Here is a 13,683-nt window from a genome sequence, read left to right on the forward strand (position 1 = left end):
CCAGCCCCCCCCACTGATATATTTCAGCATCGAATATTTATTCAAAATACTGTTAAAGTATGTTCTCGTCTCGTGACCCGAGTATCGCACTCCTAACCTGAGCCCTTATGTCTTCACCACCTTACAGCACAAAGTGACGGCCGAGACCTCTGAAACGTTGAACTCGTCGTTCTGCATGAATGTTTATGATTATGACAAGTTAGTGCTGAGCACTGACCAATCAGAGACTGACCACCATCTTGCACAATAATTTAATGAATGACAGGCAGGCAAATAAAGTGTGACCTGTAAATATATTAATATTATACTAAACGGTTTCGTTGCTTGCAGGGGATTGAAACGGATCAGTCTGTCTTTTTTATTGTCGTGGTGATGCAGTTGAGCGCAGAGCCTGGTTTGAAAACCGGTGCGTTTAAAGACCGTCTGACTCCTGAGGCGAACAGGAACCTGCAACAGGCGCTAACCCAAAAACCCACCAGCAATCATCAATAGAGCTCTGAAAAACAACGTTTTACCCAGAATTCCTCGCTGGACCGTTTGCCACAAACAAACGGACTGTTTAGAGCAGTTTGATCCACACAGGCAGACAAAGCGACGCCCTCAGATTTGCAATGCAAACAGTTTATTCTGTAAAAACTGAGCAGGTCTGATGTGACGTTTTAATGTGTCTTTATCACTCTGTGCAAAAGCCCAAACGGAGTTCCCATCTCCCACAGAAAACTCTGCTCTGAACTGAAAACAGCTGGTTTGTAGTCCAGCTGCTTCCCTTTCATCCCTGTGACGTCACAGGGATGATTGGCTAGTAGTCCTTAACTAGGAACTGAGCATGTGCAGCTCCCAACAAAGATCATTTAGAGACCAGATGTATCACTCCATAGCTAAAACGAAGCCTTCAACACAGGGTGAAAAGAGGAGCTGCAGCAATGTGCAGGATGACAAAAATATAACCATGTACACCTGCTCTGGTACAAACTCTAAATAACCTGAACATGAGCAGAAAACCACCTCTTTAAATCTGTGAAATCTGTCATCCAGAAATAAGTTTTCTTTTCAAACTGAAAAAAACTCGTAACTGATGCCTAAATGTTAAACTTTCACACTCCACGAATTTCTGCTCTAAAAAGCATCATAGAGTTTCTTTAGATTCTGTTTTATTGTTTTATAAAATTTCTTTTGATTCAGTGAAAAGAGTTTACACATGAAACACACTTATTTGCAAAAAAGAAGAAGCAAACAGAAACAAAAGACAAATTGAAATGGGACCAGATCATTTTCACAGACTGGACTGATCGTTTTTACTGTTTAACGTTTCGCTTCATGTAGGTTTGGTAAACTCTGGTTTTCCCATTTTTCTGCTCAGCAGGAACAACAAAAACCTGAAAACAAATGTGAGATTTTCTCTCAGTAATAGTGGAAACATTTTTTCAGGCCACAGACAGACAGAAAGCTGATTGTGATTATAAACATGAAGCTTTAATGTAAAGGTTTGTCAGCCTGAAAATCATACAAGAGGAAGACGGAAGACAAATATGTTATGCATCAGTTACAGAGAGCAATAAATGATTCAGAAGTTCAGACGTCCCTTCAAATACAGAAGCGTCCCGTCAGGAGTCAATACGGGTCGCGGTTTGTCCCTCTTTAAAGCAGCATCCTGTGCAAATCAGCCCACCCGCATTCTGTGAAGACTTCTCCTTTTCTACCTCTGATTGGGTAATACTGGCTGCCGTTGTTGGTTTGATTAATCCTGTCAGGGTCAATCGGGGTCAGATAAGGGAGGGTCTCTTGGCAGGGAGTCGAGCTGCAGCTCCAGAAACCCCCGCGTCCAAAAGTAGGGTGAATTCAGGCATATTAGGACAGCGTGAGAAAAAAGCCTTTTCAGTCAAAGTTATTGGTGCTTGCTGTGAATGCGCATAACTAAAGTCACATGACATAATTTATGCGTCATCACATGGGGGCGTCTGCATCAAACAGGAAGTAAAAAACAGAGTTAACAGAAATGACAGGCTTCAGCTTGATTTTAATATACGGGTAAAACATTTGCTGACTAAAAAACTGTAGATTTAAATGATATTCATAACATGCTGCATAGTGTAACAAAATACTAAATGTTACTAACTAAATTATATTTACATTTTTTACATGTTCTTGCTGTCCCAAATTACCAAATGTGTTGTGGCCTACATTATGGAGGGGTTTGTTTTTTAAGGTTGAGGTAACCAGTCAGACACATCGCAATTAATAATTTAATAAGAGATATTTAATACACTTTTAATCATCAAAATATAATAACAACATAACAATATTATATAACAATATAAACAACCATGTGTCTTGCTTAACCAATTTATAGAAGTGCGTCCTTCAATACTGTAGAATTAACAATAGACTGATCATTAACTACTTCTGATGTTCACAGAAAACCCTTTGCAAGTCCAGTCGATTCGTATCAAAGCTTTAGTTTTAGCCTGTTTAGAGTTAATAAGTTCTGGACATGTTGATTTAATAAGTTAATAAAATACAGTTCACATCCTATATTTTTTGTTTTGCTGTCACACATCGTCTGTTGAGACAGAGAGAGACTGAGTTCATCTGTTCGCACTGATTTCAATAGCAGACGGCTCATTCTAACGTCAATCTTAAGACTTTGCTGAAAACACGTTTTAAATTATGATGTACCGCCACTGGCACGCCATCGGGCCTGTGGTTGCTGGGCCCCCGAGGGGTGTGGCCCCCGCTGCGGCCCCTGCTGCGGCCCCTTAGTTTTCTGTATTGAAGGTGGCAACCCTAGGCGGGGATGAAGTGTCCGTGAAGGTCCATGTGGACGCTGGCGGGGATGTAGGCTCGGGCGATCTCTTTGAAGGTTTTGGCGTCGAGGACGAGCATGAACGGAGAGGCGGTCGGGTCCGGAGAGATGACAGACGACAGGATCACCCCTGCGAGGAAGGAAAATACAAACCGTGTGAACCAGGAACAAGTTTTCCTTTCCTACCTGACGGCGCTGTGGTTTTTAAACGTGCGAAAGACGAAGCCAAGCGCTCACCGTCGTCTTCCTCCACGGCTCCCGGAGACGCGACAAACACCGGCTCTGAAGGGAAGCAGTTCTCCTGCTGCCACTCGACGTGTCTCCTGGTGACGATGTCAAACTTGGCGAGCTGTTGGACAGGAGAGAGAGTCTAAAGTCAGGCGCGTGTCGGTTGGTCGAGTCTAAAGTCAGGCGCGTGTCGGTTGGTCGGTCCGTCACTTTGAATGTCCCAACACCTGTTGGATGGACTGCAGCAGGTCTGAGGTGTCTCACCTTGTTGGGGTGAGGAGACCACTCCACCCTGGAGCCGTAGAAGTACCTGTACTTTTTAGCGTTGAAGCTGTAGTTGATCCCCGGCAGCTCCAGACCTGAGGAGGACTCAGACCCGTTAGATCGGGAGGCTTGAAAGCTGTTTAAATGAAACAGGCTGCAGGTAACGAACCTGGAAGCAGAGAGTCGGGCTGGCAGTAGACGGCGCCGTCCTCCTGCATCACTGCCTGGGCCGTCGTGTCTGTCAGAGTCACCAAGTTCGACCCTCTGGGAGATTCCTGGGAAGCACATCGGCACAAACTACTCATACAGACATGCAATCTGTCAACTGATGCAGCGTTTCCGGCTTTAGTTTCCGCTGTACCTTGTTGACGCTGAGCGGCAGGACGAACCTCAGGCAGAGCGGCGCGCTGAATTTTTTGTTGGTCTCGGTGAAGGTGCTGGAGTCCTGCCTCAGGTTCTTGATGTAGAATATGTCGTACAGGTTGCTGTCCTTGTAGCTGATTAGGTCGAACACCACGTGGCCGTCGTCCTCGTACGCGTTGATGTGGTGGAAAACCATCAGCGCGTCGCCATAGAAACGAGTGGACACCGCCTCTCCTGTGGTTTTGTTGATGACGTGGAACAGGGTCTGGGGTGGACAGGGAAAGGCACAGCCATGTTGTCCACCTGCTTTGTCACGCAACATCGCGTATCTGTTTTAGTTGCTCTTTTTTAAACCTAAGCAAGTTGTTTTTGAGTCAGAAGTCTTTTTTGGGCCAGCACAGCTCATGATTGGTTGCAAGGGATCAAAGTTGTAGAAAACAGTAGTTTATTTTTAAAGGAATAAGAGATAGATGTTTGATGGTAACAGTGACGTGAAACTGTCGCAGTGCTGAATCCACTGGACACCAACTCTGCAGCTCCACCGTGGCCGTTTAGCCTCTTTTAGCTCTAAGTTTTGGTTTTGCAGTACATATCCCGTCTCCAGCAGCAGTTTCCTGATTAACCCAGGGTGAATACCTGCTCAGCAGCAAACTGCCACAGTTAGAGACTAGCTGGAGAACACAGCCACATGTTCCCTCAGGAGGTGGTGGAGACCAAAAAAGAGCAAAGAGAGAGTGAATATTGGACTTACATTCATTTAAAATCACTCCAATTGGAGGATCATGTTGCTTTGTGTCTATTTGATTGTTTGCTAACATGTTAACAGCACTAACTTTAAGAGCCAGTGATATCAGTGCTGAGTCTCCGTCAGCCTGTCTGCTCCCATTGGTGGAGAATAGCTTTGTTTCAAGTTACAATATTCTGTTTTTGTACTTTTTATGTTTCTATTTTTCATAAAAACGACAACAGTTTTAGGTTTTACTAGATTAAATTTTGTGATCTTTTCATTGGTTTTATCGTTTATTTGATCGTCATTAACTGACCCTTCGCTAAGCCACGCCCCGAACACGCGGCTTGCCAATCACAGCTGCGCTCCATTGACTCTAATGCATAAAGAGTCGTTTTCTAGATTTTTCTGGCTGTATTTTTCTAAGATCTGGTCAAACGCTGTTCCTGCGGCATCTTGTAATAGTTACAGCAGCTACCCAGAGAGGCTGAAAGGAAACGATTTATTCTCTTTCCAAAACCTAAAATAAATCCAGAACAATGTTGCATGTCTTTTGTTTCTAATGTAAAATTAGGCTTCAGCTTCTGTCTTTATTTTCACGTCAGTTTGAGCCTGAATAAAACCTCCAAATGTATAATGCAAGACAACTGTGCTTCTTTCTGAGATCGCTTTTGCAGTAATAGACCGCGGCAGCGTGATAAAAGTCCGACAGGTCCGACAGTTTGTCAGACTTAGCAACAGTTACTAAGGGGGGCGTGGCTTAGCGAAGGGTCAGTTGTAGTTAAGAAATAAAAGACTGAGCCCTCGCTGGAAATGCATACAGTATAGATACAGACACACAGAAGGGAACTTACAATGTCGTCCTTATCGAATAAGAGGCAGCTCCCCCAGCTGATCCCTCTGAAGTAGGCGGTGGCCAGTTTGGCGATGTCCAGTTTAAAGGGCTGTTCCACGAACACGATGTAGTTTTCGGTCATGCCGAAACTGTGGAAGTAGCTTGGAAACAGAGTGGAACGAGGCGCAAACGAACAGATCTGCTGAACTTTGCTCAAAGCCGGCTTCTGATGCTGTAAATCTGAAACAAACAACTCGGTATTAATTCTGCTATTATTCTTATTATCAGATTGTAAGAACACATATTTGCGTCTGTTCATGGATTATTGATTAGTCTGTAATGACAGGTGTTATTATAGATTTACATGTATTATGCAAAAGCAGATGGACGGCTCAGTTCTTGCGTTTTACCTGCAGATGTCAGGCTTCACACAGATTTTAATTGTTGTTACTCTTTAACTGAATATTTAAATACTGTAAAAGGGATAAAAGGAAGGAAAATATAGCAGTTTAGTAAACTTTAAGTTAATATGAGGCACTACAACTAGTCCTCAGTCCTTTGGCGTTTGTGTGTTATTACAGCTATAGTTATAAATCTTTGTCAACATCCCAACAGTGGGCCTCAATCTCCGTCATATAATCTTGGTCCTTTCATCTGAAATAGCAGGTATTCTGTTTACATAATGATTACTGAAGAGACCGTAAGTACAGAGACTTCACTGATAACAAGTCTCCTTCCAGATTAGTTTGACTTGTCATCACTGTCATTGCAGCATCACGAATCAATCAGACTCCGTTCTGTAATTAGAAAAAGACTTAACTTCTGCTGCAAATAAGCTAAGACACAAAGAGTCACTGTAGTCTGGTAAGGACCTGGGGTCTCATTCAGAAACGTGCGCCCAAAACCCAAAAATGGCGTACGCCAAAAAATATATGGACTTATAAAAGTGTGCGTACGCACATGTTTAAGCAATTTTCCCTTTATAAATCACAATCAAATCGAAATGTGGCGCATGTGAGGGAGCTCCATGTCCGAGCCTCCAAACGCCCACAGCTGTCTATAAATGGGCAGTGAAACCCTCATTAATATTAATCCGTCCTGACTGCAGGAGGAAAAGGAGCCAAACTCTGACAGAAAAGCCACAAAACGAGATTTAACTCATTGTGACACTGACACTTTGGTGAAGCTGAAGCTGTCTGGTGGGTAAAATAACAACGCTTGTGCACCGGAGGAAAGGGGCCCGGATGACCCAGGTACTAATTTGGATTCCCCCGTTTGAAAAGAGAGTAAACCAAATGACCTCCACTCGTGTTTAAACATTTATTTATTTACACAAACAGTCCTCTCACTTAACGAGGCTGCCGATGAGTTAAAAGAAATGTGACTCGTTGGAAATGACAGGAGCTGAAAGATGTACTTACTAAAATAGTATTATATTTTCCACAAGGCGTTTTTACGTGCTGCGCTTCACATCCACACGCTGACGCACCGCGTTTGGCTCGATAAGGCAACGAACATGTGAAACTGCACTGGTATCTGTATGACTGACACATTGAAAACGGCATCAATTTAAATGTAATTTGTCCTCCTGATCACCGTATTTATGATAATAAATTGCACTGCATGCAAGAATTAATTAATATGATTCCGGATTGAACTGTCCAACATATTTGAGGCGTTCTTTGCAGAAACAGAATCTCTGTTTGTGTTTATTATCTTAAATCTGGATCTTTTTGTGGCTGCAAATGATCTTAAACTGTTTTTTGCGCACTTCAGGGAAAGTCAATCAAACGGGTGTTTGTTTATTCAGAAAGGCTTTAAGCCAGTAATACTCAGATAATATTTCGATTTCTTCTACACAACAGTAGGACTATTCATTTCAACCCGTTTCATCCTTCATCATATGAGTCACCGTTTCTCTTTTCTCCTCTTTACGTGCGTACGCATGGTTCAGAGTTTACTTACAGGACGCACATTCTCCCGTCAGCTTTGTTTGGGAAGTGGCGTACGCACGTTTCCAGCCCTGTTTTGTACGTACGCACCGTTTATAAATGAGACCCGTGGTTACATTAGCTTGGGACACATGTCAGTACCACTAGACTATCCAACAGGTCATGGACAGCTCTGTCCTCCACTCCGACACCAACATGAACCCTCCATCTTTAAGGTTTTCGGAGGTTGAAGTTAAATGAGGTTACTGTGGCCACCGTACCTGATGCATCAGCGGGAACTTTGAAGATGATGTACTTTGGCAGGCCTAAGCCTATGATGGCGGTGCCCACGTTGTAGGTGTTGCCCTCACTGTCATAGTGAGGGTGAGCCGTGGCTAAAGTCAGAGCGATGTGTTTCTTGTAGTTAATCTGAAATTTGGCGGTGAAAGTGATAAGTTTGAAGAACTATTTGTAACTGATCAATGAGCCTTTGGAGCTTTGAGGAGGCGGGTGGAGACTAACTTACCCTGCCGATAGTTTCCAGAGTAGCAGGATCAATCTGGTTTATGTAGTTGACCTCAGAGGAGGCGTAGTATTCCTGACCATAACGAATGATGTTGATTAAGTTGTTGTCGGTGAAGTCAGAGATGACGTTGGAGAAGTGCGTGAATGCCCTATTGAGAGAAAGGTTCCACTTGTTTAAGTAACTGAAACAGATCTCTACATGTCCTGGATGGTCTGAAACAGATCTCTACATGTCCTGGATGGTCTCTGGATGTCTGAAACAGATCTCTACAGATCTCTACATGTCCTGGATGGTCTGAAACAGATCTCTACATGTCCTGGATGGTCTCTGGATGTCTGAAACAGATCTCTACAGATCTCTACATGTCCTGGATGGTCTGAAACAGATCTCTACATGTCCTGGATGGTCTGAAACAGATCTCTACAGGTCTCTACATGTCTGGATGGTCTCTGGATGGTCTGAAATTGATCTCTACAGATCTCTACATGTCCTGGATTGTCTCTGGATGGTCTGAAACAGATCTCTACATGTCCTGGATGGTCTCTGGATGGTCTGAAACAGATCTCTACAGATCTCTACATGTCCTGGATGGTCTGAAACAGATCTCTACATGTCCTGGATGGTCTGAAACAGATCTCTATATATCCTGGATGGTCTGAAACAGATCTCTACATGTCCTGAATAAACAGATTTCTACATACCCTGGATGGCCGGTACCTGGAAAAGATGTTTTTGCTGGGATCTGGGTAGACCATGGTTCCAAACTCAGTGACGACAATCCTGTTGGCCTCGATGTTCCTTTTGTAGGTGTCACTCTTCAGAAACTTACTTCTGTAAGTCACCTCGCCTGCAACACCACCAGGTACCAAAGCTTTCTCATAAATGTTCTTACAGCAGCGAGTTTAACTTTTCTACCATGAGAAATGCTGTGTAAATAGCATCACTTATTTATGGTGAGATAATGTTGTAAATTTTGTCGTTGTTGGAGAGTCTTACCTTTGCAGACAGTGAAGCTGTGGATAAGCGACATGCCATCAAACCAGTGATTGTACTCAGAGCTGCCCACAGAGAAAAGGCCCGGCCCGTTCCTCAGCAGAGTTCCCTGCAGCCAGGACGGGATGGACCCTGCAGGTCAAAGGTCAGGCTTTTTACCATAAACCAGTGGTTCTCAAACTTTTTCTGCCATGCCCTCAGAAGCCAAACAAATTTAATGCCCCCCCCCCCACCACATGTAAACAGACAGAATTCTTATCAGCCATTTACAATGTTGGGCAAGAAATAAATAAATAAGGAGGTCAGCACAATAGCATCAACAAACTTGTTTTTTCCCTACAGAAATTATGTGCATCTAATATAGTTACACTCCACATTTTTCCCCTGGTCGTTTACGCCACTGCATAGGGTGGATTAAGTAAGGAAAAGTTAAGGGATACTGCAGGTGATAAAAATGCTGTAAAGCTGTTGAGATAACGGCTACAAAAAATATTACAGACATCTGAAAAGTTATTTTAGGAGCAATTCTACGAGAATTTAAGGCATATCATTTTAAATTACTATAAAAGCACACTCTATTACTAAGTTCTTAATATTACATGACTATAAGAACACGGATAGAAAAATTATTGTGTTACTGTAAGAGTATGACAGTGGATTCAACCTTTTTGGCTAGTATATATAAATTAGGGCTGAACGATTAATCGTTTTCAAATCAAAATTGCGATTTGAAAGAATGCGATTAGCTAAACGTGAAGACAGCGATTACAATCTAGGTTAATTATACATCTGACCCGTTTTAAGCAGTCATGCAGTTACATAGCCACATGGAGCATTTCAGAATAAGAGTGTTTTGCCCGTCTGATTTTGCTGACTTGTTCAGATTGTGTTAATTTATCCAGTTGTCCTTGATTTTTGTGCTTCTACCATGGACTGGATCGGGAGTCTGCAACAGGGTGTTTTATTTTGAAAATCGACCGGATTCTCTACGCCGTTCTGTGTCTGACTTCCTGCCTGGTTCATCTGCTCTGTGCTGCTTGATGTGACTTCCTCAAAAACAGACTGGCAGTGAATATTGAACTTTGGCAAAACTTCAATAAAAAAAATTGCACATCGAGTCGTAATCCCAGTATCTGGCTGAAAAATCGCAATTAGATTTTTCCCCCAAATCGTTGGACCCTAATTTAAATATTGTCTTTGCACTTGTGAAAACACTCTTTAAAAAGTGCTCTATAAATAAAGAGTATCGTTATAAACATCATTTATTTTACAATGATGAGAGGAAGTACTCAATTATTTTAGTCATGTGAAAGTTGCAGTACCACAGTGTAAAAATACTGAAAGTGCAAAAGTATTATTAGCAGAATGACCCCTTACAGTGTTATTTAATATTTGTATGCAGTGTTTAGTTTAATATCTATAAACCTTTTAAAACTATTCTAATTTGCATTGCTTTAACAGTCAAACTCACCTTCCACTTGAGCTTTCACCGGCTCCGGAGTTTCAGATCCGTTTCTGGCAAATACCGACAGCATGTTTCTCTCCTGACCTCAAATGTCCCAGAGTGCACTGCTGCTGCTGTAGCTCCACGACCGACTGAACAGCCAGACTGACAGCAGCCGGCCTCATGTAGCCTTCGTCTTTGTCTACGTGATGACCTCCTGAAACTAAACATTGTGCTTTATGTAACCGCTCTGCTCTGGACTTCACTCTGCTTTTCACAATAAAAGCCTAAACTACTTTAACCTTTACAGTATCACAGGGTGCAGCATTACGTGTGGCCCACAGTCAACCAGATAAGGCTTCAATACTGACTGTCCAGCAAATTCGGACAAAATCAGTCCAATTAAACGTGCGATTAAATGTTAACAGGTCACTCTGTGTTCATTTATATTTGAGTTTATTTTTGTTTCATCTAAAAACAGTCGCTGTCGTTAGAAACGTCACTCGTCATCACAAAGTTCTTCCTATAAATCTGTGTGTTTAGTCTCGGTTGAGACTATAAATCTAAATATAGTTAAAAGCGCAGCTGGATGGATCCTGATCTGATGTCTGATTATCTGTGAGCAGATAACGAGCAGCGAGTTGTGATAACCATTCCCATTATCTCCTGTCCAAATGCTGTCACACCGCTCAAAGAAGACGAGGGAACACTCAGATCTCCATAAACCAAATAGGTCAAAGCTCAGAATCTTTACTGGGCATCGTTTAATACGTTGAGAACAAGGGCTGATCCAACCTGCGTGACTTTCATCCCGGCAACTCATCATGTGGCTCAGGAGAGTGTTCGGCCCCGACGGCGTCTGGGCTCCTGATGGGACGCCGGATGGTGTCCTGGGGGATCTCCTCCTCCCAGACCTGGAACGTCTCCTTGCGTCTCCTCATGCCCTTGAGACTGGGCTGCTGGACTACCTGAATGGGCTGCGAACAGCTCCTTATACTAGTGACAAAGACACGAGCGAAGGCTGAACTAGAGAACAACCTGTTGTCACTTTCATTTACACCAAAACAGGAGGCACTGATTCACAAACGCTTCTGCTTCCTAACCTCCTAGACTGAGAAGTGTTCCCTTCATTTTCTTTTAGCAGTGTGTATAAAACACCCAGTTTGTTTTAAACTAATATATTTATATTTTAAGTCTTTACTACATAACTTCAAATCGCAGCATATCAAAATATTCTCTCTGTGGTTGCAACCCGATTAATCTTGTTTTCTCTCAGTTTTGTCTTTAAAATATCAGTTTGTAAATGTCTTTTTGAGGCCATTTCACTAACACATGACAATGAAAAACAGCAACGACACTGTTCTCTTCTGGGTTAAATAAAATAAATCCATTATCAGAATTGTTTTCAACAAATAGTTGCAGCTCTAATTTTCAAATTGATTAACTTTTATTTGTTCTGTAGCAAACACATTTCAAATGTGTTTAATTATGTTGAATTTCTTCTGAATGTAACAACGTGAGTCCACATGAGTTTGGCCTTTAGACACTTGGCTCTATATCTCTGGCTGTGTAATTGGTTAAATAAGTTTACTGCTTTACAGCTGCTGTTATCGGGGCAGGTCACAGATCTGTAATGATCCACACTGAAGCGGTGTCTTATACCAATGACTGAAGCTAAAATCATGAGGATTGGGAAAGTAGGCTCGCTCACACGTTTGTTCCAGAGCAGGGACTCTTGTAACTCTCTCCCATGTACTGTACAATATTTGGTGCTCAGAACAAGACTTTGACACCGGAGTTCACGTCCAGTTCAAGCTTCAGCTCAGCGTTCTTATATCAGAATGACACCTGATAAAACCAGCGGCTGATGATGTTCTCCTGTGTTTCCTTTGTACAGTTATCCATTAATAGGCTGCAACAAAGTCATGTTTAGTGTTTAACATACTTTGTCCTCCTCTAACGTTATTATTGCCCGTTATGTTACACAGTTATTGGAGTAGAATGCACAGACGAATGCAATAAACCTGCATTTATGTCCTAATCAAGTCTGCAGAGCCATATGTTTAATGCTTTAAACTTTACCAGCTAATGTTTTTATGGTGGAACCCAGTTTACAAATTAGAACAAAATACCGTAAAACTGAAAGTAACAGCGCAGGCTTGTATATTTGCTTCAGTCACTGAACTCACCCTGCCTGAATCTGGGACAGGCCTCGCTCAGCAACATGGAGCCAGCTGGTCCCCGATGTTTTTCATGAAGCCCCGGATCTCAAAAGGATTTTTTAAATTACAAATAGAAGAAAAAAAAAAACAAAGAATCAAAGCCAGGGATCTATTTATCTCTCATTACGATCATGCGTTAAGGCCCGTGAAATAAATAAATAATAAGCAGCAGCAGAACTTTACTGAGCAAGCTGCCGTCAGAGACAGAGACAGAAGTGAAAGCAGTGGACACAGCTTCAGGGTTTGCCAGAGACTTTTTTGACCCCGGAAATAATTTTGATCAAAGCATATCGAAAAGCCACCGGGCCGCTGTCTGTCAGTGTTTGGACAGCGGTGATCTCAGAATCCGTGATCCGGACCGCGGACTGATTGCAACACAGTGTGAGAAACAGATTTACTGCCACTGTTACCCTTTTAAAGTAAAAAGTAGGCTACGAGCCGCTGCAGGGCTGCAGAGCTGCAGAGCTGCAGGGCTGCAGGGCTGCAGGGCTGCAGAGAAGAGACAGTGATGATGTTTGACTGAAGCGCAGTGACCGGGTCAGGAGAGAGGGTCTGAGTGAGACCCTGCAGCTGTGACTTCGGGATGTTCTCTGGACTCTGGGCTGCTTGTCTTTGTAGAAACACATAGTCAGATTGCGATTTTCATTCCTGCTTCAGTCGTAACAGCTGACTTCCCTTCGGCACAGCTCCAAAGTGTTGATAGCGAATTAGAGTTCTTCGTTCTCCTAATTTAAGTCAAACAGTGAAACTTTCATATGTTCTAGATTCATTCAAGGGCGTCACTTTGTGTGGAAAGGTGGTGGGGACATAAGGGCTCAGATTAGTGTGACTTATCTCACAAGACGTGCTGATGCACAATACTGTGTTCGTGAGATAAAGATATTTTATCACTAGGCTATTAAATATAAGATTAAAGGGTGTGAGGTCCTCCCCCGAAGATTTAGAGCATCAAACACTTAATTAACTGCATCCTTGAGACATTTTCTGCACGAATTTATGGTGGAAATGTTTTTATTTATTTATTTATATGAAGGGAAAACACAAAGTTGGGGTGGCAGTTCAATAATACAATGAAATGTAAGGGAGTAATAGAAGCAAGTGGCTTGTTTTTAGGACAATAAACGTTTTTTTCTTCTATATTTAAAATGCATTGCATGTTTTGTTATTGTGCAAATAAACCTTTCATTTGGTATTTTACATTTCTTGTTGCAAACATTTTATTTAGAACATTTGAACAAATGCATCTGTTCTCCATCCTCTCCATTACTCTCCTCTGTGTCACCTGCCGCCAGCGTTTAAAACCAAAAACACAGCGTCCAAAGCGTAAATGACACCATTACACATGAA

General features: G+C 42.4%; 2 protein-coding genes across 2 annotated transcripts in view; both read right to left on the reverse strand.

The window, feature by feature from the left end:
- The window catches only part of LOC119916213 (NLR family CARD domain-containing protein 3-like), a 795,320-nt gene that overhangs the window by 472,126 nt on the left and 309,511 nt on the right, over positions 1-13,683 (reverse strand).
- bco1l (beta-carotene oxygenase 1, like) lies at positions 1,452-10,331 on the reverse strand. Its single transcript, XM_038721675.1, has 11 exons — positions 10,142-10,331; positions 8,674-8,802; positions 8,395-8,524; positions 7,678-7,825; positions 7,433-7,580; positions 5,240-5,460; positions 3,657-3,923; positions 3,465-3,570; positions 3,296-3,390; positions 3,041-3,152; positions 1,452-2,933 (listed from the first exon to the last, which is right to left on the reverse strand). Exons 1-11 carry the CDS (start codon positions 10,203-10,205, stop codon positions 2,785-2,787), a joined length of 1,569 nt encoding a protein of 522 aa, XP_038577603.1. The 5' UTR covers positions 10,206-10,331; the 3' UTR covers positions 1,452-2,784.

This window comes from Micropterus salmoides, unplaced genomic scaffold, assembly GCF_014851395.1.
Source record: "Micropterus salmoides isolate LMB-PRFRI ecotype aquatic unplaced genomic scaffold, ASM1485139v1 Ms_hic_scaffold_1, whole genome shotgun sequence".
Lineage (NCBI taxonomy): Eukaryota > Metazoa > Chordata > Actinopteri > Centrarchiformes > Centrarchidae > Micropterus > Micropterus salmoides.